Raw genomic sequence first — 27,625 nt, 5'->3', positions numbered from 1 at the left:
ACTTACACGTCATATTTACATAAATATTCAATCCTTTATAAAAATTTATTTAATTAAACTTGCTGAAAATTTCATTCTATGCACAAATTTGCAATTACTTCCTTAGAATTAATAAACAAACCATTTTGTTTTTGTTTTAATTTTGTTTGCATATAATCTTTCACCATCAGTAACCTATCTGAGGCAAGGGAGAGGAGGAGGACTCTCAGGCAGCATGGTAGTTTAATCTACCAATGCACACACAGGAAGGTTGATAAAATTAGTTAACTGGCAATCAAGGCCTAAAGTAGATGTATGTCATAAAATGCTGTCCTTGGAAAGATGAAAAAACAAGTCTCTGGTGTTTCTTTAGAAGGTAGTTAACATATAAATCATGGGCTGACAAAGAAACCGGCTTGGGAAGAAGAGTGCAACAGTGAAAACCACTCTCCCAGATGGTCAAAGAAAGACTGACACATCAAGAGGTTAAAGCCTGGTCAGTGACCAACTTCCACCTCGTATATGTATGAGTTGCCAGATGCCATAAATTCCTTGCTTTACAATCTTTGATTGTTTAACTGGTTTCCAGCTGGCGCTAGAAGATTACCCTATTGTTAAAACCAAAGATTTGTTCCACATATGAACAAAGTAATATTGTCTGATCACTTACTAACCACAAGTCTGACAAAAAAAAGGGGAAAAGGCCATTGTAACCAACTCCAGGGACTCTGCTTCAATGGAAGAGAAAGTGACCCCTTCAGCATAAAAGCTTCATGGGAAGATTTTTTGGATTACATATCCACTTGCAAGGGGGAAAGTCTAATCATCCTGTCAAATGTAATACCTCTACTGATACATATGAAGTAACTAGAGGAACAGCTGGAGGCAAGGGAATTTTCTCACCCAGATAGCAGACTCAAACTGGGTGGGGGGGTTAGTAAACTTTCCCAAGAACACTGCAATCCCTTGGCTAACAATCTCACTTGGAAATGCCTCTTTGACTCTGTCTCTTGGAGCTCCTGAGGCAAAAGACCCTCAGGTCCCAAGGTTCCCCAACAGGCTATGAAAGACTTAGCAAAGCGTTGAAAATGTTGCTGCCTAATTGGCATATTCTCTAAATATCATGGAGCTCGACTCCCCATCACCATTATCAATAAGAAGATTTTGGGAAAACCAGGCACAATCACCCCCTTTGGCTTCAATCCTAAGGCCAACAGCAAAACTAGACTTGCCAGAACTGGTAATGGACCTCAAGAGAACAGGAAGTTGCATTTCCATCCAGGGACAGTTAGGACAAGTATCAATCATAGGGAACCGGTTACCACATAGGATTGTAACTGTATAAGACATTATCGATATTGTGTTCAAGTGATCGTGGGCTTGCCAGGTCTTCAGTTCTGAAGAAACTGAATAGTCAGAAACCTCTAGAAGTGCAGACCCTTCTACTGTTCCTTGAAAGAAGCATGAACAGCAAAGTAATAGCCCAGACAGGACCTACCCTCCTAGAATGAATCAGTTGGAGAACAGATGTGAACATGTTCATACACCAGGAACTAGCCACAAGAAAGCTCATGAACCTGGTGGTCTGCCTGTTGCTGGTTCACGTCTCTGGGAAGACGGATGCCAACTACTAGTCCAATGGGACTTTTTATGATGGACAGCCTTCCATCCCTTCTTATGTTACTACAGACAAAAGATTGTGACAACAAAGAGAAATATGAGATGGTGATGGAATTAAGAGGAGCCTGAGGATGAGGATGAAGCAAGCTACTGAACAGACTTGAATTAAAAGGAACGTGAGGATGATGAGAACGAGGACCATTACCTGATTTTGTATTAATCTTACCAGGCTTCTAACCAGACTCTTATAACACTGTTAAGGATGTCAAGGTATGGGAGTTACAGCAACAGAAGAGCAACTGCTCATGGAATATCTGCTTGATGTAGACGTATTGGAGGGTGACCAATTTTTACTGCAAGAAAAATTTTGGAAGTTAACACAAAACTATACTGGTGTTCTGCAAACTTTGTTGCACAAAACATCAGTATAACTAAGTCTTGCAAGAATTTGGCTGACCTGTCAATTCTGAGATGTTTGTTTACTCTGTTCCCATTTGATCTTCAGCAGCTGACTCGCATATCAAATTGTTGTACAAACAACTGAGTTCTCATGAACTTCAGATCTTAGTATTAATTTCTGGCAGCATACTCAATTATTTCACTGTTCAGTTCATGCTTTACAAAATTTCTCATCCACCACATAGTATTAGACATGCAATTAAATTCACCATCTACTCTTTTCATTTGTGAGGTTCAATATCACATAGTTTTCTCAAGTTCTGCTTTTACTTTGGCCATATTATGGGATGCGCTTCATGATAATCATGTAGTTGAATTGTGGGATTTCATCAGTCCCAACTTGGGGCAAATGTTTTTCTACTAAGCAGGTTTAAAGGAGTTTCATTTCTTAGTTTTATCTAATCTGTTTTCCTTTATTCATTTGTTAAATTTTATTTCTTTTCTATACAGTGAAACCTGTTTTCATACGATTTTGTATTCGTAGACTTTTTCTAACAAAATTTTGTCTCAGGTTTTGTACATATCCATGGATTTCGTACACTCGGAAACGCTCCTTACAGGGCCCACCGCATGCATGACCAGGCCCTGTACGAAGCACCCAAACAAAGCAGCCCGTGTTCTCTTGTGACCCATTCTACTTTTGTGTTTGTTTTTGTGCTTTTTTTTTTCTTATTCAAATGCAACTGCTAAATAAGCCATCATGGGGCCAAAGGAAGTTCCAGGTGCTAGCACTTCTGTAAAATAGGTGAGAAACACTCTAAAATTTAGGAAAGAACTCGTAGCAGAGTCTTGGAGGATGTTAAATGCCGACCTCAGTGAGAAAATGCCTAAGGCTGGTTTGAAAATTTCAGAAAGCAAATGGGCATACATAATGTGCCTACTTCAGGGATTAAGGATATATTTGCAAAGTGGAGTGATGTAAAATCCTTTGTGGAGAATTATCATCCCAACAAAGAAGTTGTAATCCGTGTCTCTAACATGTTTAATGACAATGCCGTGTTTAACTTTAGGCAAATTTAAAAAAAACACCAGAAACAAATGTCTCTGGACAGTCCTAGTGCCAATAAAAAACAAAGAGAAGTAACCCCAGATAGGTCCTTGATACCTTAAGTCCTTCTGGAGGGAGATTCCCTTTCAAAACAATAACCTTTCATCCTCCCCACCTCGCTGTCTTCCATAAGCTAACAAGTGTTTTCCATAAAGGTAAGAGTGATGTTTTCATTTATTCATTTCATCAGTCATTTATATTTATTTTTCATTGTTTTCTGTATGTAAAACTTTGTCTATTCCCTATAAAATGTATTTTTGGGAGTCTGGAGTGCATTAATTGTATTTACATTATTCCTTATGGGAATTCTTGTTTCAGATTTTGTAAATTTCGGACTTTTGGGACGTTCTGAAACAGATTATGTACAAAAACTGAGGTTTCACTGTACAGGCAGTCCCAGGTTACGTCATTCCTGACTTATGGCGCTGTTAAGCAATGTTTTTCAGCGCAATAAGTGGATTTAATGCCCCGTTACCTGCTTTACAGAGCTGTAACCTGGACTTCCAGTGCTGTAAGTGCTATCAGTCCCATCATAATTAGGATGGTTCGGGTTAAGGCAATTTTCTGCTTACAGCACCCTGCTGGGAACGGAACCCCCGCCGTAACCTGGGGACTGCCTGTAGTTCAATTGTTTACTTCTGTACAGTATTTCATTTTCCATATTTGGCAGGTTTCCTTTTCAGGCCTTTGGGCTTATAATGTTTTGCTTTTCCACCTATACTTGCAAGTTGGCTAATAACACTAAATTGCAGAACCTTAATATGAACATTAACCACATACCTTTTCCATATGCCAATGACTGTATCCTTAATGAGAGTTAGACTGATGGGCCCACCAGCAACGCTCTTCATCTGTTCATTGGTATCTATGTAAGATGTAGTTAATGGTGAAACATAAATAGGATAGCCAATGGGTTGATCACAGGATGAATTTATAATATTACGAAGAGCTTGCTTAGCATTCTGTATAGAGCCTCTTTCAGGGTTCCGGTTACGCAGGTACACTAATTCTTGCTGCTGTCCTGCCCACAGGCCACGAACACACTCCCGATTCACCTTGATGACACGGAAAGATAAGTGTCGCTTGTTGAGCATTATTATCTTATATTCATCAGCACCTTCATCCATCACATGCCTGAAAATTATAAAAAAAAAAAAAATGAAGGCATCCAACTATTACACAATAGCAGTTCATGAATTGAATATGAGAAATGTTACATGTTACAAACACATCAAACACTGCACTGTAATTAAGAAAAAAAAGGGGGTGACCAAAAAATGGAAAAAACATATACAAAAGAAGTATGTAGTAAAGCTCTTTCCATCACACCTTACCTAAGGGCCAGCAGAGATGGCTTGCCAGAAAGGACAGCATTACGCCAAGTGGGATCCCCTTCGTGGGAGATAACTAATTGAGCCTCATGTTCTAATATTGCATTGTACAAGGATTCATGGTTGTCATATTCATCAGGGAACATGAAATGATCCTGTAACAATGAAAATATTAACTTAAATAATATTTCACATTCATAATAACTATTTAATATTTCAAATTATGTATAAAGTGGCTATTCCATTGAAAACCCTTACTTTTTCACAAAATAGTACCTCACCTGATGCAACTTGAGACTCATGCGGACCCCTGGTGCAACAACCCTTTTAAGGAGCTCCATATCTGTAAACACCCATTCATCCCTCATGGAGGTAATACGAAAGTCTCCTTTAAAAAGGGCATGTAAACCATGAAGAAAGTAATCAACACTGGACATGGCATTATGAGAGGCAGCACCTAGAGCTCTTCTTCCTGAAAATTGATCAAGTTCAAATAAAAGAAATGCATAAAGCCACAGAAATATATTAGTAAAGTTATAGTGACTCGGGTAAGTCATTCAGTATTCAGTGAACGTGGAAATGAGACAGTTTGCCGTCACTGTTTGGCAAAAAAGTCAAATGGAATGAGGAAAACCTTCACTTGTTTTCATGACACACTAGATTTATTTGCATTCATACCTAAAACATGCATTTAGGTTATGATGTAACAAGTTCCCATGTTAGTTAACCCTTAAACGCCGACTGGACGTATTTAACGTCGACATTTTTTGTCTCTTGGGTCCCGACTGGACGTATTTTACGTCAACATACAAAAGTTTTTTTAAAAATACACGGAAAAATACTTTTAGGCCTACCAGCCGAAAACTCTTGAATCACACGCCTTGGGGGATGCTGGGAGTTCACGGATCAAGGTGTTGTTTTGTTTACAATCGTTACGCAGGCGCGCAAGCGCGAATTTCTTTCTTGCCGCACTAAAAAGTATCTGTGACACATCTCGGAAATTATTTTGTCACTTTGACATAATTTTTTTACCATTTTAAATTAGCCGTTACATGGAGTATTATATATGAAAATTTGTGCATTTTTATGTAGAATACAACAAAAAAATACTCATGATTGTAGCTTTTATCAGTTTTGAGATATTTTCATATAAATAACGATAAGTGCCAAAATTTCAACCTTCGGTCACTTTGACTCTACAGAAATGGTCGAAAAACGCAATTGTAAGCTAAACTCTTATATTTTTAGTAATATTCAATCATTTACCTTAATTTTGCAACTAATTGGAAGTCTCTAGCACAATATTTCGATTTATGGTGAATTTATGAAAAAACTTTTTCCTTACGTCCGCGCGGTAACTCTTCCGAAAATAATCATACATGCGATTGTGGTAATGTTTGCACCATTTTAAATTAGCCGTTACATAAAGTTTTATATATGAAAATGTGCGCAATTTCATGCACAATACAACTAAAAACAACCCATGGTTGTAGCTTTTATCAATTTTGAAATATTTTCATATAGAAAATGATAAGTGACAAATTTTCAACCTTCGGTCAATTTTGACTCTACCGAAATGGTCGAAAAACGCAATTTGTAAGCTAAAACGCTTATTCTAGTAATATTCAAGCATTTACCTTCATTTTGCTACAAATTGGAAGTCTCTAGCACAATATTTCGATTTAAGGTGAATTTATGAAAAAAATAACATTTTCTTTACGTCCGCGCGGTAACTCTTCCGAAAAAATCATACGTGCGATTGTGGTAATGTTTGCACCATTTTAAATTAGCCGTTACATAACGTTTTATATATGAAAATGTGCGCAATTTCATGTATAATACAACAAAAAATAGTTGAAGGTTGTAGCTTTTCTCATTTTCGAAATATTTGCATATAAATCACGATAAATAGAAAAAAAAACCACGTTCGGTCAAATTTGACTCTACCGAAATGGTTGAAAAACGCAATTGTAAGATAAAACTCTTACAGTCTAGTAATATTCAGTCATTTATCTTCATCGTGAAACAAATTCGAAGTCTCTAGCACAATATTTAAATTTATGGTGAATTTTTAAAAAAAACTTTCCTTCCCTCCGCGCGCGGATTCTCCGCCACAAATCTCCGAAATGCATAAGTCCCATTCTCGGAATATTTGCTCTGTTTCATATTAGGCATTTCATAGAGTTTTATATATGAAAATGTGCGCAATGTCATGTAGAATAAAACGAAAAATATTTGAAAGTTGTAGCTTTTCTTATTTCCGAAATAATTGCATATAAAAAATATATATAAAAAAATTCGACATTCGGTCAACTTTAACTCGTCAGATATGGTCGAAAACTGCATTTGTAAGCTAATATTCTTACAGTATAGTAATATTCAATAATTTGTCTTCATTTTGAAAAGAAATTGGAAAGTCTCTAGGACAATATTTAGATTTATGGTGAATTTTTTGGGAAAAAAATATGTTTACGTCCGCGCGTTACGAATTCATGCATTATTTTGTGATAATATTTTCTCTGTGTTGCTTTTATCGTTTTACAATTTGTTATATACATTACAACGAAAAAAAAGTAACTTGTTACCTTTAACCGTTTTGCGCACAGCGCGATTTGAATACAATTATATATGAAATTTCGTTTTTGTTGGCTATCATTATATCGCATTATTTATATATGATAATGATAATTTTTTTCATTTCTGATGGTTGCATACTAAACTTCAGGCAATGACAAAAAAAGGAGCCAAAAATGAACTCTTAATCTTCAAAACTAAGCGCGCTATGATTTTTTGAAAAAAATATTTTTTCCGCTTCCGCGCTCACTCTGAAACGTCTCCGGCACACAGGAGCCTTTTTTTTTTTACCGCTTCGGCGTTTAAGGGTTAAAATCACTTTACCAAACTAGATTTATAAAACTTTCATTGAGCTTGAAAAAAGTATTATATCTCCGTAAAAACTTTGACTATACACAAAATGAGCCAATCATTTTCCAAAAGAAGATTCCTGAAGTGGAACTTGGTAAGCAAATTTATTTGTATTTAGAATTACTGGAGCAAACTAAGCAATAAAAGAGGTTCAAATATTGAATTCTGAGGATGAGTCACGACCATATACTGAAACAATACGCCCATTCCTATAGCACTCACACTGAAAGTTCTAACCAGTATCCATTTGGCTGCCAGCTATATTACATTCTTCCTTTCACTTATCACTTCTTGGTTTCTACTTATCTGGCAGTCCAACTTCTTTAAATTTTCCAAGTACGTATCAATTTTCATCTACCATGTAAGGGCAAATCTTCTGGGAAAGCCTAAGTCTATAAATTCAACTCACTACTATTGTTGCATAATAACAATAATTGCAACACCCATAAGGGTATACCATTTGCAGTGCACCTTGCATGGCTCACTGTACATGGTAATGCAAGTTTTTGGAGATGCCTTCAACCAGCTGTTTTGCTCTGTCTTAACCCTTAGTGGACAGATAAAAAATCAATATATGCAGCTTCTCAGGCCTGGAAAACTTTGAGGTCGGCCAATTTATGAAAAAAACACATCAATGGAAAGAGGAAGATATGCAAATGCACTGGTGAAAGAAAAAAAATTATGAAAAATTATCCCAACCAACCATGAGAAGTTGAAAATGACTATTTACAACCCCTTGTGAGGCCTCTTTCACAAGACAATCGTAAATTTTACCAAATTATAAATGTTTTTTCTAATAAATAATTTAATTTATGTTGTAAAATTAATATCAAAACAGATAAGAAAAAAAATCAGTGACAAATTCTTAGCATATTTATTGAAAAACATTTACGTAAATTTACCAAGAATGAAGATTCAGTAACTTTTCATTTTTCAGTTTTTTGTAATATTTCTTTGCACTTTTCTTTGCAAAATTACTTTTACAACAGATATAACATCATAAAAGACAAGAACAAAAACCATCAGCAACCTTTGGTATATTTATGAGCAAATTTACAAAAAAACATCATGTGAGACAGAGACGCAGTACATTCTCCCTTGAAGTCAGAAGCAGAACTGAAGTCCCGAGACGCCAGATTCGTGATTTTAGCTAGTGTAAATGTTGCCATTAGTGAATGTGAGCTACAGAAGTATTGGCACCTCTTTCCCACCCGATTCTTTACAAATCAATGGCGCTTAATATATCCTCTCTACAGGATCAATCTGTTCACCATCCCAAACCTGTCATTACTACTCCTGAGAAGCTATCCATCCATTAAGGGTTAACTCTCCATCCATTCCCTTTGCTCTACTCCTAAACCAAACCAACTGAATTCCCCATGGTCACTTTCCATACTCTTTACAGTGGGTTATTGCTAACAATGATTTTCATTACCCACCACTTAGAGCATATCTTGAGTGGTATACATCATAAAGATCTTTTTGCAGTTTATCATCAGCCCCTACTGCACTGTTCTCTGCCTTTAATTTTCATCTGATCCCTTAGGTTTCTTCAACAGCCCTGTCCAACCAACTTTAAAGTTACCTTGTTTAAATTTTTATTTCTTACTACCTCTGACATGGTTGTGTTTTTAGTACTGTTGGGCTTTCTGTCTGTTTGTTAGCAAGCATAAGCAAAACTTCCTGCTCTAAACCTGGATCTGGATCCAGGAATTTTTTTGAACAATTTGATACAACTGATAAGGAGACCCCCCAAACTTCATATAAGGTGATGTGAACTACGCAGCCCTGGCAGAGGTTTGCTATTTCAAACTGATTTTGTCATCACTCGAGTATAGACACTTTTGAGGAGCATGAAACTAGAGATGTGACTCAGTGGTGTTGTTAAACTAAGTGGTATTAGCAGTAATCTCTAAACCGCATTCTTTATAGTACTTTTAAAGTTTCCAATACACCTTCCCATAATTTCTATTGTAGTCAGATGACGTTTTAATGAGCTAAATTATTTAGAGCTTCCAGTTAAAAAAAATTTTAAAAACAGTTTTTCTGGCAATTAGTAAATACCAACAGCACTACAATGTTTAACTTACTTGGAATATCCCTTCTTTCCCTGAAGAAAAACTATCCACTGTTTATAACCATGGGTTTTCTTTCAGTAGAGTTTCAAGACTCCCAGAAGCAAGTTAATGTAAACACTATACAATCTAATTTGGGCCAATTCAACTGACAACTTTTACATTAATGGGATAGTTATTTAACATGATGTTTGCCTTTTTGAACTGCAATAATGATATTCAACATTTTGAATTGTAAGCTATCAATGTTTGAAATTGCTGGCATTTTGATCAATATTTTAAGATGCATGATGATAATTTGATAAACAAATAGCAATCTAGTAAAGGCCATCAACCCTTAAACGCCGACTGGACGTATTATATGCAGACTAAAATTGTCTGTCGGGTGCTAAGTGAACGTACAGTATGTCGACTACAAAAAGTTTTTTTATATATTCACAGAAAAATAGTTATAGGCCAAGTTTGCGAAAAATTTTAAATCACGCGTCTTGAGGTTTGCTGGGAGTTCACGGATCACGCTGTTGTTTTGTTTACAAGCGTTACGCAGGCGTGCATACGCTAACTGCTTTCTTCTTGCACTAGAAAGCATCTCAGAAATTCTTTCGTCACTTTGTCGTAATTTTTGCACTGTTTTATATTAGCTGTTACATAGAGTTTTATATATGAAAATGTGCACAATTTCATGTAAAATAAAACAAAAAACAACACATGGTTGTAGCTTTTATAAGTTTTGAAATATTTTCATATAAATCACGTGGAAAAATTTCAACCTTCGGTCAAATTTGACGTGACTGAAATGGTCGAAAAATGCAATTGTAAGCTAAAACTCTTACATTCTAGTAAAATTCAATCATTTACCTTCATTTGGCAACAAATTGGAAGTCTCTAGCACAATATTCAGATTTATGGTGAATTTAAAAAAAAAACTTTTTCCTTACGTCCGTGCGGTAACTCGGCTGAAAATCTCAGAAATTCTTTCATCACTTTGTCGTAATTTTTGCACCGTTTTATATCAGCCATTACAAAAAGTTTTATATATGAAAATGTGTGCAATTTCATGTAAAATACAATAACAAACAACCCATGGTTGTAGCTTTTATCAGTTGAAATATTTTCATATAAATCATGATAAGTACCAAAATTTCAACCTTTGGTCAACTTTGACTCGACTGAAATGGTAAAAAAAAAAGCAATTGTAAGCTAAAATTCCTACATTCTAGTAATATTCAATCATTTACCTTCATTTTGTAACAAATTGGAAGTCTCTAGCACAATATTTCGATTTATGGTGAATTTTAAAAAGAAACTTTTTTCCTTACGTCCCCACACGGTAACTCGGCCGAAAATCTCAAAAATTCTTTAGTCACCTTGTAGTAATTTTTGCACCATTTTCTATTAGGCGTTACATAGTGTTATACATGACAATGTGTGCAATTTCATATAAAATACAAAAAAAATAACTCATGGTTGTAGCTTTAATCAGTTTTGAAATATTTTCATATAAATCCCGATAAATATAAAAAATTCGACCTTCGGTCAACTTTAACTCAACCAAAATGGTCCAAAACTGCAATTGTAAGCTAAAACACTTACAGTCTACTAATATTCAATCAATTACCTTCATTTTGCAACAAACGGGAAGTCTCTAGCACAATATTTCGATTTATGGTGAATTTTTTTTTAAACTTGTTTTTAAGTCCGCAAGTTACAAATTCATGCATCATTTTGTGAATATTTTCTCTGTGTTGCTTTGATCGTTTTACAATTGTTATATACCAAAATCATCACAATTTAGTCTACAATACAACGAAAAAAATTAAATTAACTCATTAGCTTTAACCGTTTTGCTCACAGCACAATTTGGATACAATTATATATGAAATTTTTTTTTGCGCTGTCATATATTCCAATATTTATATGTGATAAATATATTTTTTCATTTCTGATGGTTGCATACTAAATTTCAGCGCGATTTGTATACAATTATATATGAAATTTTTTTTTCGAACTGACATATATTCCAATATTTATATATAACATTTTTTTTCATTTCTGATGGGTGCATACTAAACTTCAGTGTGATTTGTATACAATTATATATGAAATTTTTTTCTTGCTGTCATATATTCCAATATTTATATATGATAATGATATTTTTTTTTTCATTTTCTGATCGGGTGCAATACGAAAACTTTCAGGCGGCAAAAAAAAAAAAAAAAAAAAAAAAAAAAAAAAAAAAAAAAAAAAAAAAAAAAAAAAGAAAAATAAAAACAAAAAAAAAAAAAAAAAAAAAAAAAAAAAAGCCGCCAAATATTAACTCTTATTCTTAAAACTAAGCGTTTTGTGATTTTTAAAGAATAACTTTTTTTCTGCTTCAGCAATAACTCCCGAACGCCGCCGGCATCCGACAGACACTTTGGTAAATAGAGGCTTGGCGTTTAAGGGTTAACAAAGAAAGTAGCAGTAATTACAATGATGCTGTTTATCATTAAGTGGAAGCTTCTAAATATACTGTATATGAGAGAATTTTGGTCTTAAAACCTTTAAACCTTTAAAAATTAAGCATTGATGTCATGTTATGATTCAAAGTGTCAACTAAATGTTACGATTCAGTGTCAACTAAATTCTTGATATAAGAGCAAAGTACTATATTACCTCTAAAATGAAATTACTTTCCTTTATTCCTTCCTATATTTATGGAAAATGTAGACCAAGTCAAGTCAGTGTGTTAATGAATCACTTTAATGAGATATATCCCTCCCTTCATGAAAATTTCAGTTATTCAGAAATATGTCTTAATAAACTTAATCTACTACTATATATTTTGAGATTATTAGAATGTTCATTCAAATTGTCCAATTCATTCTTTTATCATATGTAATAATTTTTTAGTACTGAATGAAGATTCTATCAGAACTGCAAAACATGAAGTACTATCTGAATAAGACGGAAACTATCACTTAAGAAAATATTCCATTTCATTCATTAAGAAATTACTCCATTTCATTCATTTCGAGCAAGCCCATCTTCACTGGACAACCACAAGTATAAAAAGAAGATAAAACATAAAGAAAATCTCTGTGATTATAAACGTAGTGACTTGAACTAAGAATTTGGCAAAATGTTGTTGCTATTGTTATCCAGCATATAGCTTTATGCTGTGACTAACAAAGGAAGTTCTACTGAACAAGAACAAAAACCTTTTGCTTACAAATTTTACCAGACTGTCATCAACCATACAAAAGAATGCAAACATTCTCAGCTAAAAAGCATAAAGAAACAAAATTTCAATACCAGAAAACGATTAAAATATAGGGTAACAAAATACTCAAATAACTCTTACCAAGAAGACTAAGTGCAAGGCAGAGGGAGATCAGATGTGACTCCCTTCCACTATCTATTGTCTCTTGTTCACCACTTGATGGCTCTCTCCTTGTCATGCAATACACAATCCAGTCATGGTAAATATTGCAGAAGCTTGTTCGAGTTATCCCTGACTCTTTGAAATCATAATCTTCATCTATGTTCAGGTTGAAAATTGGATCAAGATCAACAAACTTTTTTTCACGAATATGGGACAAGGCAGCATTGATCTCGGAATTGAACAACCATTCTTTCAGTTTGCTTGACCGCACAACGTAAAAAATTATGCTCTGTAAAGATAAAAATAAATCTTTAGTTGGTTTTGCTTTAGAAACTGGTTTCACAGCTCAGTAAACTAGACTACATAAAACTGATCATATAGAATGAGTATATGAGTAAAAGAATGTGCATAAAGTAGTTTGTAAATATTCATGCAAAATTCCAATATTAGAAAAGAGATACATTATTCAGACCTTACAGGATCTATGGAAGGCAACATTAAGCTTATACACTTAAGATATGATTCTCATTGGGGTGAGGGATGTTTCAACCCGCCTCCCCCTTAAACCAGGTAAGAAGCAGAGTGCTCCCCACTGAGTTAAGGTAGGTCAAGTAACGTACGTAGTTAATGTGTACCCCTGTTATTAATGATGAAGAACATGTTTTAACAAAACAGGGCTAGCTAGTACTCTGCTTAGTGCCCTCCCACCTCTAGTAATGTCCAACACTGAACTCCATCAGACAATGATTTTGAAAATGCAAACATTACAAGAATGCAAATGGCACATGACCACAATGTTCATATCGTGTATTATAAAAATGGTTTAAATATAACAGGATACTTTATGTAACAAAAAATTAATAAGAGTACTATTTCAAATAAGCTGTATCGTTTGACTTTTTGCAAATAGATACCAAATACTAAATTTAATTTTTAGCACTTTTCCACTTTTAGAATTTCAGATCAAGGATTGTAAACCTGTATTAGACTAAGCAAGACCTAAAAGGGCCCATGAAATTCAACCATTTATGTCTTATCTGTGTATTCAATTACTTACAGCCCAAAGTACAAATTTCTCACTCAAGCAGCTTTGGATCTTCCAGCTCTTCTGCTGCCCAAAGGAACACAGCTGACAATGTCATATCTTATTATGGCAAAGGTGATAAAAAGGACATATCTATGCCACCTACATCACTCCTTCATTATTACCTTATATGTACTATACACATGGAACTTCTGTAATGACCTTTATGGAATTACTTCTCACTCTATCCTGCATCTGACTCCAAATACTTCTTCAAGCTTTATACTCAAGACAACAAAATTTCTTAAGATACTATAGTTCCATAAATCATGTATACAGTGATACAGTTCATATTTGACTTGTAAAACCCTTCTTTTATCAGCAATTTCAGTCTATTAGATTTCTAGACATTATTCAGTCTCTCCATATTTGATTGGTATTTTTTTTGTCTAATCTTTCATTAGGTTTCATCTCCAGACAACCTACTTTTAATATCACTGTTCTAATAAATAATTTTGAAAGACACTGTCTCGTTATATTTATCCAACTTCTATTATTTCATCCTTTGAGCAAAATTTGTCTTTAATGGCCCTGTTTTTCTTAGATTTACCTTAATTCTCTCTATAGATATATGATGTATACTGCTAAGCAAACTTTGTAAATCTCATGCCATTTTGCAGATTAAACAGTGTCATCTTCATTTTCATAATCCCTCATCTTTCTATTGCTACTGTAATTAAACTTGGTTTCTCTAACCACTTTATTATAAAATCCATTTTGATTACTGTCAATATAGATGACATGACATTCCCCTGTACCACTCTACTGCACATTTACTTCAACATTAGGTTTCTATTTGATTCATGTATAGTTTTTATTAGTTGTACAGCATGTCCCCCAAATTGTAGGGGTTACGGACCACAACCACCTGCATTACCCTCTAAAAAGGCTTATAATTGCCTACTTTAATAGTTCAAAGGGCAAATATACCTTAAAATAAAATGCTACTTTAGCAGCCTTTCACTTGTAGAGATTCTTCTCTATTTTTCAAATAGCGGCTTTTTCAGTACTACTTATACAGGCTAGTAGAGCGCCTATGGAGGATATTTTCAAATGCAGGGTCAAGATTAGTGTATATATTTTTATATTTCAATTTTACAGATAAACTATGATACCATAGTCATCAAAGTCATTAATGGTTTCTCTCTCTCTCTCTCTCTAGTAGCAAGCTTTTGTCTGGAGCTGCCAAACATCCTCAAGCCTAGGAAGCTGAGGGTGGACTGCTTCTGGTGTGGTGTCCCTCCTCCTTATATTCAGGGTCGTCAGCAGGGGGTCTGCCCCATACCAATCTCCTATTGGCTGGTGGCGGTAAGTCTGCTTTTTCATTGGTCGCTTCAGTCAGGTCTCAACCTCCTAGACCTCCTGAGCTGTGCAGTGACATTGCTGGGTGTAGCATATGCTGTCTGAATCCAACTAGTGTGTTATATAAGGTTACTTTTGTCTCCTTTTTCTAAGTAGTAAATTGATTTTGAATCTATCACAGTTTTTCTAAGGTTTATTCCTAAATTCTAAACACTGCCTTTTGAGATGTCAGTGGCCATGATTTGTAATAATGAGTATTATAACACAAACCAATCCTTAAGGATACTGGCAATGAACTAAGGCTTACATGATGATTACTGAACTACAACAGGTCAATCCATCATTCAAGATGACCACTGTTGCTCAGCATACCCAACCATATTTCAGCCTATGCATCACTCATGAGTTTACACATAACAAAAATATTCCTTGTTGTTTGCTAAGCTTTAGATCAAGCAATATCTCTTCCAACTAAACCAAGTAATACTCCAACAAAACTGAAACAGTAATACTTTCCAGTGAAGTGTTGAAAACTTCACTGTAGTTTCATGATTAACATTTTCATATCTGAGCTTGAACCAGGATAGCAAACCTGGAAGTAGATCTGTGTCCTGCATACACTCTCCTCATAACACTTCTGCAGCTTGATATTATCACCCCTCATATCCACAGAATGTTGTTGATAACAAGGGTGACAAAATTATACTCCTAAACAACATACAAACTTATACTACAATTTCCATCTGTCCCAAGGCAGGTCAACACAGAAAACAGGGAAGGCTGTCTAAAAACGTTGACGTCCCCGGAACATCTGGGCTGAACAAATATTAAACAAAGTACAGGCGTCAATAAAAAAAACCGGCTTGGGGGAAGGAGAGCAAAGCAACACACTACTCTCCAAGGCGGTTGAAAAAAGACTGCTGTGTCACGAGGTTCCAAGCCTGGTCAATGACCAACATCCCCCTTGTATACGCACGAGTTGCCAGATGCCACAGATTCCTTGCTTTACAATCTCTGATTGTTTTTAACTGGTTTCCAGCTGGCGCTAGAAGAATTATCCTATTGTTAAGACCGAAGGTTTGTTACGTGTATGAACAATGTCTTTCTTATGTTTTTGGCTAAATTCCAAGATGTAACCTTACTCTTTGTCACTGGAAACTGCAAAGTCAGGAGCTTTATCTCATGATCATACTCTGGTAAAAGCAAATGCAAAAGATTTCAATTGCTCAAGTTTACATGGAATTTCCAGATTATTCCTACAAGACACAGCACAGTAACAAAAACTAGTTTCAACTTGGGGAAATGCATAGGCTTAGCACTACAGTAAAATTAGAAGTCAGAATTGCTCTTAGCAGTCAGAATTGCTCAAGAAGTCCCATTTCATATCCAGAGAAACCCTTTTAGACAATCAAAATCCAGAGAGACCACTCCATCCAAAATCTTCACTCACTGTCTACTCTATATAGTCTTGAAGGTTTGACATTAACTGATCAATATAGCTATAATGGTAGAACATAGTTTGGATATCACAAGCTGTATTTCACCTCCTCGAGAATCACATGTAATAAATCAAAGCCTAATTTTTCAAAATGACACAAAATTTCAGAAAACACACTGACCTTAACATAGTAGGTAATGAGAATCTTGCGGAGTTCAAAAATCTGTAGCATTGAGGCAGCAGAGTTGTCAGATATGGAATAGCCCTCTAAAACATACTTCGTAGCAGTCACTTCCCAGGCCAGCCAGCGCTGGTTGAAAGCCGCATTGGCACTCAACAAATGGGGTAAGTGACCTGGTTCACAACAGCAGCAACCTGTTTAAAAAAATAATAGACCATCAAAGATTTTTCATGATTATAACTGTTTGTATATAAGACCTTTAAACCATAGTAATAGCGACATTTCACAGCATTTGTTGAATGCCATATATACCTACTTAAGGGGGCCGGCCGGAACCCCTATATACAGTGGTATAGGGCGCGAAAAATGCAAAGTCATGAAAAAATTCATGGAGCTTCATATGGCAATTGAGAATACGTATACGAAATATTTCGTCAAAATTCCTCTTACTTTCGTAGTTACAAGGTAATTAGTAAACATAACTCAATAAGCCTAAAACATTCATCCATACAAGAAAATGCAATATTTCTTCTGTTATCGTAAATTTTGATAATTATTGGCAAAGAAATTGTGAGAAATGGCATCTGTAGGAGTTTCCGTGGCTCGCAAGAAGCGAGTATCTGCCCTGGGTTCAAACTAGAATCTAGTGTCGACCGACTAGACTTCAAGTAGATTACACGTTCGAGTTTCACCCTCGTGACTTTCGCTTGCTTTCACGTATGTTTATGAATGTTTCGGCAAGAAGTTCATCATGCCAATGAAGAAAAGACAAGCAAAACATCTCGCTAACATACAGACGAAGAAAAATCGCTCAAGCATTGTTACAGAATATCATAATATACGCGTAGTTAGTGAAGAGAGGGGAGGGTTGCTTAGTAACTTCCCCCTTCTTGCCTGACAGCACACGTCACACTATGCCCAAGGCTACGATCTTTGAGCAAAGAGATCTTCATTTATGATAAATAACATAGTTTTGGTTTTTTAATACCCAAAATGGACTATGAAATTCATAATAATCATGATTTATTAAATTGTCTTTGTAAAAAGAGAGTACATCTTCGAGTTTCACCTCTGACATTCTCCTGCATTTATGTTTGTTTATCTCTGTTTCGGCAAGAATGTCATGCCAAAGAGGAAAATACAAGGAAAACATCTCTCTAACATACAGAAGAAGAAAATTCGCTGTAATAAGCCGAGTTAGTGAAGGGGAGAGAGGGTGTTACGTAGGAAGGACGGTTGCCCCATCTTGCCTCAAGCAGTGCCCCAGGCTACGATATATGAGCAAAGGGATCATCATTTATGATAAATTATGATAAATAAAATAGTTTTGGGTTTATTAATACACAAAAAACAAATATACATTTCATAATAATCATTATTATTAACATTGTCTCTATAGAAATACGAAGGAAAACTTTGAACGCCCATATCTCAAAACTATACTTATTGACCTTCAAAGTCTATCTCCTCACTTAGTTTTAAAGCTATAACATTGGAATTTGGTATATAACTCAGAAAGACATTATAGAACAACCAAATAGAGCCCTTTTTTCCAATTTTTGTTGCGTCTTTTTTTTTATAATTTTTTTTTCTCGTGATTTATATTTTAGGGTTTATTTTTTTTACCATATTGAAAAATTCATATCTATGCAAAAAAATGACTTTTAGAAAAAAAAACCTCTCCATTCGATTGGAGGTCTACATCAGGGTCTATATATGGTAGTAATCCCAGTCTTAATATTAAATATCAAGGGAGGAGGATTTAGAATTTGAAAAGGGGTTATTTTCGGGATAAATCGCCCTGTGCGTCACAAAACCGAAGGTCAGAGGCGAAAATCATATGCGGTTTGGAGATGTCCCAAGTCACCTTATTAAGTGGTACGAATGTCAAAGTCCTGTCGTTAAAAAACGGCATTAGACCGGCCGGCCCCCTTAACATCCTAAACAAATAGCGATGGTACATTATTATTGGCTCTACTAAACTTTTTTTTTTCATTATTCTGAAATATTTTTTCCTTACTTCATGTAATGATCAATGTTATATTTCAATCAGAAATGCACTTTTACAATGGTTTTCTTATTCCACAACGAATACACTACTGCCTTTTAACATGTTACTATTGCTGATTGAAGTTACCAGAAACAGTAATAAATACTATTACAATACTTCATAAGCATAGTACTGCAACTACTATATGTACATATAAGAAAACTGCAATGGTGTACGTACATGATTTCATAATAATCACACTAGTGTTTTACAAGAGACTATATAACAACTGAACAAAGGTGAAACAATTCCTACTATTATTTAAGTTAAAACTTGAATATGCTTTTATTAGTTCATAATCACACCAATGTTTCACATGAAAATGTATAATCTTCTGAGGCAACAGTAATGATGATGATAACTCTTACTCTTGCTTGAGGGTACACCTAGCAGTAGCCATGATGATGATTACTACTACTCTTGCTTGTAGTCACCAAAGTACATTTTCACAAGTCAAATTTAATTTTTTTTCTTGGAGGGGGAGACAAGGAAATCTAATTTACAATTGCAGGCTTCTTCCATTTCTGCATCACTTCAACTTCAAACATTCTCTCCTCATTTAAATAAATCTTTACATTGCTGCTTTGACTCAAATATGTAGTGATAAATACAGTACTCAGAAGGGCATTCACTTGCAACCCAGTCCACATAATATAGTGGGTCTGACAGTTCACTATATTTGTACAATTTTGTGCTAAAACATATTCGTTTCTTGGCTCTCATCCTTAAACTTTGTATAATTCTGCTTTACTTCTTTTTGTCCCTTCCACCCTTTATACATATGCATTTACATATATATATATATATATATACATACACATACACATACACATACACATACACACCACACAAAAACATTATACATCATAACACACACACACACATATATATATATATATATATATATATATATATATATATATACATATATATATATATATATATATATCATACATATCACATACACACACACACACACACACACACACATACATATATATATATATATATATATATAATATATATATATATATATATATATATTATATATATATATATATATATATGTGTGTGTGTGTGTGTGTGTGTGTGTGTGTGTGTGTAGGGTGGAAGGGACAAAAAGAAGTAAAGCAGAATTATACAAAGTTTAAGGATGAGAGCCAAGAAACGAATATGTTTTAGCACAAAAACTGTACAAATATAGTGAACTGTCAGACCCACTATATTATATGGACTGGGTTGCAGGTGAATGCCCTTCTGAGTACTGTATTTATCACTACGTATTTGAGTCAAAGCAGCAATGTAAAGATTTATATATATATATATATATATATATCTATATATATATATATATATATTATATATATATTATATATATATATATACTATATATATATATATATATATATAGATATAAATATATATATATATATATATATATACATATATATATATATATATATATATATATATATATAAAATAAACTAGCATCATTGGTTAACAATATGTAATATACAAACAACCCCAAGGCATACTGCAGACATTATAAGGATGAAATGGCAGGACACTCTAAAATAAGTACGTAAATGACAATCTAATTTAGAACAGGTTTTTATGACTCAAGTTTGTGTATTAGTACATTTGCCAAAAACAATAAATTTCAAAAACCCATTAACATTTAAATTACTAACTTCATGCACTATTTTGTTTCAATGATTCTCTCTCTCTTTACTTGACAAATACCCTGAACTTTTAAAAAATTGAAAAACAACCAACACCGAAGTCCCAAAATTTAAATAAGAAATACTGTAATAAGTATAAGCAACAATTAAATAAAGTAACAAAAGTATACTAACCAACATCTTCTTCTACACCTTCAGATATGGCCTCAACTTCTCGCTGCTGACAATAGGTTCCACGAAATTCTAACCCTCTCATTTGGAATGTGACAAGACCATTGCCCAATTCAATAATATGAACAAGACAATTCAAATAATCAGAAGCTAAAACAAAACAGTCACCCTGGCTGGCTCCTCCCCAACGTCCTAAAAAAGACCGATGATATTAATAATCTACAATAAAGGTTGTACAGCGTTCTGTTGTAATCAATTATCTCCCAATCAAGAACTTGTTCTTTTGACAGCAAAGATGAAAAATAACCTCTTCATTTCCTTCAAACTTCTACAATACTGCTATTAGTTTACAATTTATATTTACATTATACAAATTACTTTTTCAGTTTCATACCAAAGTATCAAAGTAAAAATAAACTAACCCATTTGTAAATCACCACAGAGTGAATGCTGCAAACTACGAGTCAAGTGCTCATAAAATATGGAGTTGAGGTTGTTGTCATCAGAACCTGGATTACGTTCCAAGTGTGATGACAATCTTGTGTTGGAATGATCAACTCTTTTAGTGTTGTAGTCACGCTCCCAAAACTTTATTGGGCGGATGTAGGAGGTGATGAAAATAGCTGAGCCTAGTATTGGATTGAGAGGAGTAGAGAGCACTGCTGAAACAGCAGCTTGTACAAATAACATGGCTGAATGAGGGACACTAAATGGCTGGGCAAATGCATGAAAGGCAGATCCCCAGGTGATCTGCCATGGAGCTATATAGGTCACTATGAATTGTAACTTTAATAAAAACTCATACACACGTGAAAAAATTATTCCCATGACAAAGTAATCAACCAAAAACGTTTCAGTTTTATCTTTAAAATCCCAACTAAAGAAAAGCTTGGCAAATGCCAGAATGAGGTATTGAGACTGTGGCTGGGAGTATACACTTCGCAAACATTTGATGCCACAAATAACAGTTATCAACGTTCCAGCACTAAGGCCAAACTTTTTTGTCAATTTTGGCGCATCTTTGGTTAAGGCACACAGAAAAAGTACAGGATATACAACATTCTTTTCTAATATACACATATACACATAAACTTTTTCAAACCACATAATTTTGGCAGCATCATACACTTCAAACTGGCTGTATTCATGAGTTCTACACACTGGATGAGCCACACATAGCCAAGGCAACTGTTTTCTCAACTGTGGCACCACATAGTGATTTATAAATCCAAATAAAGTCGCAAATATCCACAGAGATTTCAAAAGGTCAGGATCTTCCCCATCCAAGAGAACAGTGAACACTGTGCTTGAGTGAACAGCAAAAACTACCACAGCCATAACAGTACAGACAATGGCATCATGAACAAGCCTAGCATGTACGGTGTTTCGTAATTTTTCGGGCAAGGGGTCAGTAAGTTCATCTGCTTCCTTTGGAGGTTGTGGATTGTTTGTACCTGGTTCTCTCCTTAGTTCCTCTGGCCACATATGTTGTTGTATAAGACGCCAAAGAGTAGTGGGATCTGATGCTGAGCGGCTCAGGTGGTAGCTGAAGGCAACAATCAAACCACAAAATATGGAATAAAGAATATGCTGGGTCTGGGCTGCAGTTTCATACAAACCCCCATATGCAAACCCAAAGAGAAAACTCACTGTGAGCACAGAGCGTCCTATGCAGTACAGCGCAGAAGTAAGGCTCGTGGTAGCGTTTCCACCAAAAACATGAATATCTGTCTGTTCTAGAAGGTACATGAGGAAGGTGTTTACTTGGGGAAGAAGACCCAAGCTAAAGATTAAAGGGAAGAACAATATGAATAACAAGAAGAAATCTCGCAAATGCCGTAACATTACGCGATCTGTGAAATCTACACCACAGATGACAAATGAGGGCCACTTATTTTCACTTTGTAGGTAACTCTGAATGAGAAGAACAATACTACAGCAGAGGATAAAATAAACTGGTCTGCTGTACAGCACAATGCGATTGTATCCGTGGGTGGGAGATGCTGCATCTGGTTGAACACTCTTAAATAAAGAATACTGACAGCTTGCCATTACTATACAAAATATCAACACATTTAATTCTTGATAGAAATCTTCATAAAGTATAATACACCCTAGGATGCTCACTAAAATTGCTAAAAATATACAAATAAAATTTTCTACAACTGTAATGTTTCTGTCCAAAAGTGCTAGGAGGAAAAGTCTGTCAAATTTCACTTTCACTGATTTGTTTCCACACAATTTGAATTTATAATATTGCAATGTTTGAGGAGATGTAACAGGAAATTTGAGTTTGTTGGCAGATAGTCCCATATCAATATCTGTATCAAGTCCATGAGGCAAACTAACGTTCTCAAAGGCCTCGGAGGTGATGACGGAACCAGCAGCGGTACCAGGACGGTTGCTAGAGCGTCGACGCTCAAACAAAGCATTTGTGAGTAGCTGAAAGGGACTATGAGTGGCCCCTATGGTCCCTATGCTCAACAACTGAAGGTGACGTGTTTCTGTTGCTAGTAAAGGAATGCCTGTATTTCTCACTCCTTCTATTGACCCCACAGTCACTCTGGGAATAGGCTCAGGATCACTAGACCCTTCTTGGTTGCCTCTCTCCTGGTCTCGTATATTTGTCACACCAGTGGATACCGGCAAAGAATATCCCCTTAAGCGAACAGTTGAAGTAACAGGAACCACTGTTGAATTACAGGCAGGATCAGATATTGGTGATGACAGGGCTGGAGGAGTTGCTTTACAAATATCCCGCCAGGCTGGAGGAAGATTAGCTGGGACAATATGGTTGTCTAGAATAACTGTGCCACCAGAGCATATAGACATTGAGGAACTACTAAGAGACACATCACCTCGAGTAAGACCACCAGGAGTATTACAATTTCCACCACCCTGGCTAGGACCTTGAAGATTACTACCGGTACGTCGCAAAAGCTTTGTAAGAGCTTTATGATCACTAACTGGAACTAAACTAGTTGCTGTGCTAACACCCTTGTCATTAAAGGCATAAGTAAACCAATTTCCTTTTTCATCTTGAAAACAGTGCACAGCACCATCGCTAGTATCCTCATGTGAAGATGCAAGGTGAGTGCCCAGGGAAGACAAGGATGACAATGCAAAAGGTGGTCCCCCTTCTCCCAATGAGGTTTCACCAGAAAATGGTGAGGTTCCTCCGCCATTCAGCCTCTTCTCAACAGTCAATTTATTTGGGTCAATCTCTTCATCACTCTCTCTATCTACTGACATAGGTGGATATGGAGAAGTCCTCTGAAAGAGAAATATTGATCTATACATATTTTCAAAATTTGAAAGCTCTCTCATACAAAAACATTTAAAAATAATTGTTTGAAAGCATTTAACTATGTACTTTAGTTTAATATTAAACTTTGCATGTAACAATATCCAATACATGTAATACTACATTATACTTAATTACAATATAAAAATAAATTTCCTACATCTTATATATGTGTATGCATGGTCAATTTTCAATATCTTATATATGTACATCTATATGTTATAATAGTATGTCATACGTATCAACTTAATTTTGATACCTTTGAAATAACTTACACCCAAGAGAATCATAATTGTTCAGAATTGATAAATGCATCTGCCCAGGCCACAATCTGAACCTAGGTCTTTGGTTTAGATACAATGATAGACGGTCAACATACCATTCACCTATCAAAAGGGATCAAGTTGAGATTAACTAAGGTGGAGTTTTTCCTTCTAATTCAGGTTCTGTACTTAGAACTGACGTCAACCCAACTGCATTATTATACTATTATAGTTGATTGATAAGTTTGTATCACTTGGTTAATTATGAATTTTTGTCACTTATATAACAAGTTATTTTTACATGCTTAGAAATATTGCTTAAGGGGTACACCTCTGCCATAGAGTCAATGCTTGTTTCTACCTTATGATTGAAGGGATTTGCTTCAAATTTTTACCACTTATTCTACAACTAACAAAGAAAATTCTCTCCTGGGGAAATTTAGAAATTCAACCTCTAAGTTTAATTGTTTTGCATTAGGAAAAACCATGACATTACTTTTGAAAATTAATTTGTAAAATTAAAAGTTGTACAGAAAAGCAATTTTCCCTGAAACTGTGCTCTCTTGATTTATATATTACCTAAAATTTGCATTTATGGGTTATGGGGAGTGCCAACACCATAATGCCCCATTCTAAAGTAAATGGCTGCTCTACGAAATGACAGAAGGAATTTGTTTCTAATTTTTACCACTTGTTCTTTAACTAGTACTTAATGAACACAAGTCTTGTTTCAGTGTTCTTGGAGATCTAAGCAATTAGTTGAAACAATCAGGAAATTTTGATCAAGTTATCATTATAACCCATTTTCTCTGACATTTCCCATAGAGAGAATGGGATATCTTAATGGGAACAATTATTTCTTAATAAATTAATCCATTTTTTATTTTTTATTTTTACAATTTTTCATCACAGTGCCCTAAAACCGATGACCAAAGTTGCCCATGAACCAATCTAAACATTTATTTTAGCAATAATGTTTTAAGATATGTTTATTTAATCGTTAAACATTTCAAAATAAGTGTGTGTATATCTCAAAATTTATCCAATCTAGGGTCATTCAAAGACTCTCTTACGTTTTTTACAATCTGTCATTCACAGCGCTGCTTAAGCGATGAAAAAAAATTGTCCATGAACCAATCTAAACATTCTCTTTTAGCAATACAATTTCTAGATATTTTTATTTATGCATAAAACAGTCCAATCCAGAATATTTATACAAATGTTTTTTACAAGTCTTTCACAATTTGTAGTTCAGTGTCATAAAAGAAATGAACAAAATTGTCAATAAACCAATCTAAAAAATTTTTTTTCAGCATTATCGCTTCAAGATATGTTTAATTAGGCATAAAGCAGTTAATAACTAAAATTCGATCATTCCTCAAAATTCAGCGATCAGTGTTCCCCTTACTCTGCAATTCATTTCAAGAATAACAAACCCAAAGGGAATTATAATTCATAAGTACACCTGCCCCAGCTATAAATATCCAACTAGGATATGTACAGCGAACGATATCAAATTATATCTCTCTCTTGATAACCAACTGGTCAAGTCAACCACAAACCTTAACAAAAGACCTAAGTTTGTATCCTTGCTGGAGCAAACAAACTTATTTGATTATAATTCCCTTTGGGTTTATGTTATTCCCAAAGTATACTGAATTGGATGGTAAGTGTTATTTGTGGCTTAATATTTGTAGGCATAAGTCACATGTAAAAGTGACCAATCTCAATGGTTAGCAACGTGTTAAGAACTTACCAATCAATTACCATGGTGGCAATAGTTTATTACTAACTACAAACATAACCTAAATTCAACAGATATACCAGTATGTACAGCAGAGCTCGCATCAACTTATCTCTCTTGAAATTTAAATGGCTAAGTTGACCGTCAATCACTATCTAAATCATATTCCTATGTTCAATTCCTGGCTATGGCAGATGCATTTCAAGATAAGATTAGAATTAATTGGTTAACATTTTTCACTTGTACTAACATTTATATGTACTAAAAAAAGTCAAGTGTATAAAAAAAACTTCAAAATTTGAAGTGTTGTAAACTAACCACTCAGCTATCATGGTGGACATGGGATGATATAAGATTTTAAGAACAAAACTTGAACTAGACAGGAATAGTAGTATGCACAGCAGAGACGATATCAATTTATATTTTTCTTGAAAGTTGAATGAGCAATCTGACCATCAATCACTGTACTATCAAAATCAAAGGACTAGGTTTAAATCCCAGCGATGCACATAATTACACTTCTCTTGGGCTAAGTTACTCTAGAGGTATAGTGAACTGGATATTAAGTGATATTTGTAGCTTAGCACTTGTGAGAATAGAAAAGTCATGTGTAAGTAAATTGTGAATAATTTTCATTGGCTGAAATAAGACTCAGGTTTGAATCCTGGTAGGGAGGCAGATGCACTTATCAATTATAATTCCTCTCTCCTAACAACCAAGTTTCTCAAGTATAAGCTCTGAACTCATTTTTGAATGTGATGGAAAATTTTTGTTTAAAAATGTGGTGGCAGAGTATGCAATTCTTCTTTCTAAATTGCAACCTCACAGATATTGGTACACAATGCCACCTTGCAGTGACAGTGTAACAACCCAAACACATTCAGAAACCCCCCTAAGGTTATGAATCTATAGCTACATATTAATAGCGCTGCATCATTACCTACTATGTACATAACACGACTAAAAAGGATAACAAATCAGCCAAAGATCATGACACAAAATTTCCTAACTGGATGAATAAGAGAACATCACAGAATACATAAAAGAAAATAACATGTGGCTAAAATATTTGGGGAAAGACAAAAATTATATTATAAAATATGTTGGAATGCAGAAATCCAAAACCAGCAGGATGAAACTACATCAAAAAATTCTCACTGCAGCTAATTAGGTGAAGAAAACTATTGAAATACAAGAACTTACAGCAAATACCAGATTATACCAAACACCAGATTGATAAATTACTCTTAACAGAAATCTGACTAAACAGCAACAAATGAGTGGGAATGTTACCAAAGACATGATTTTTATCTTGTACCACAATGAAAATCTGGCGGGAAGTATGTTGTTCCCTGTGCTACTAGTAAATGTAAAGCCCGTAGTATACCATAAATAAATAAATTAAGAGGTTGCATCTCCTTAATAGTAATAATGTGGGGCCCCACAGAACTGAGCTCCTAATATATAAACAACTGCCAAAGTGAGGAACATATATTTGTAAGACTAAGACTCGTCTGTCAAGGAAACTAACCAGCTCTGCAATCAAGTAGCATTACTGTACTGGGAGAAGCAGAATCTCCATTTCACTAGAGAACTATTAGCAG

At 34.8% G+C, this 27,625-nt stretch overlaps 1 protein-coding gene across 1 annotated transcript in view; it reads right to left on the bottom strand.

Annotated features, from left to right (window-relative positions):
• Positions 1-27,625, bottom strand: part of LOC135210310 (pecanex-like protein 1) — a gene marked incomplete at its 5' end in the record, with an annotated part of 104,463 nt that overhangs the window by 20,487 nt on the left and 56,351 nt on the right. Inside the window, 7 exon segments of the mRNA XM_064243193.1 lie at positions 3,887-4,240; positions 4,441-4,592; positions 4,719-4,909; positions 12,781-13,090; positions 16,807-17,000; positions 20,714-20,902; positions 21,133-23,983. Of these exon segments, the coding sequence (XP_064099263.1) occupies positions 3,887-4,240; positions 4,441-4,592; positions 4,719-4,909; positions 12,781-13,090; positions 16,807-17,000; positions 20,714-20,902; positions 21,133-23,983 (4,241 nt within the window).

This window comes from Macrobrachium nipponense, chromosome 39 (assembly GCF_015104395.2).
Source record: "Macrobrachium nipponense isolate FS-2020 chromosome 39, ASM1510439v2, whole genome shotgun sequence".
NCBI lineage: Eukaryota > Metazoa > Arthropoda > Malacostraca > Decapoda > Palaemonidae > Macrobrachium > Macrobrachium nipponense.
The sequence above is the reverse complement of the archived record's forward strand: the minus strand, read 5'-3'. Positions and strand labels throughout refer to the sequence as shown.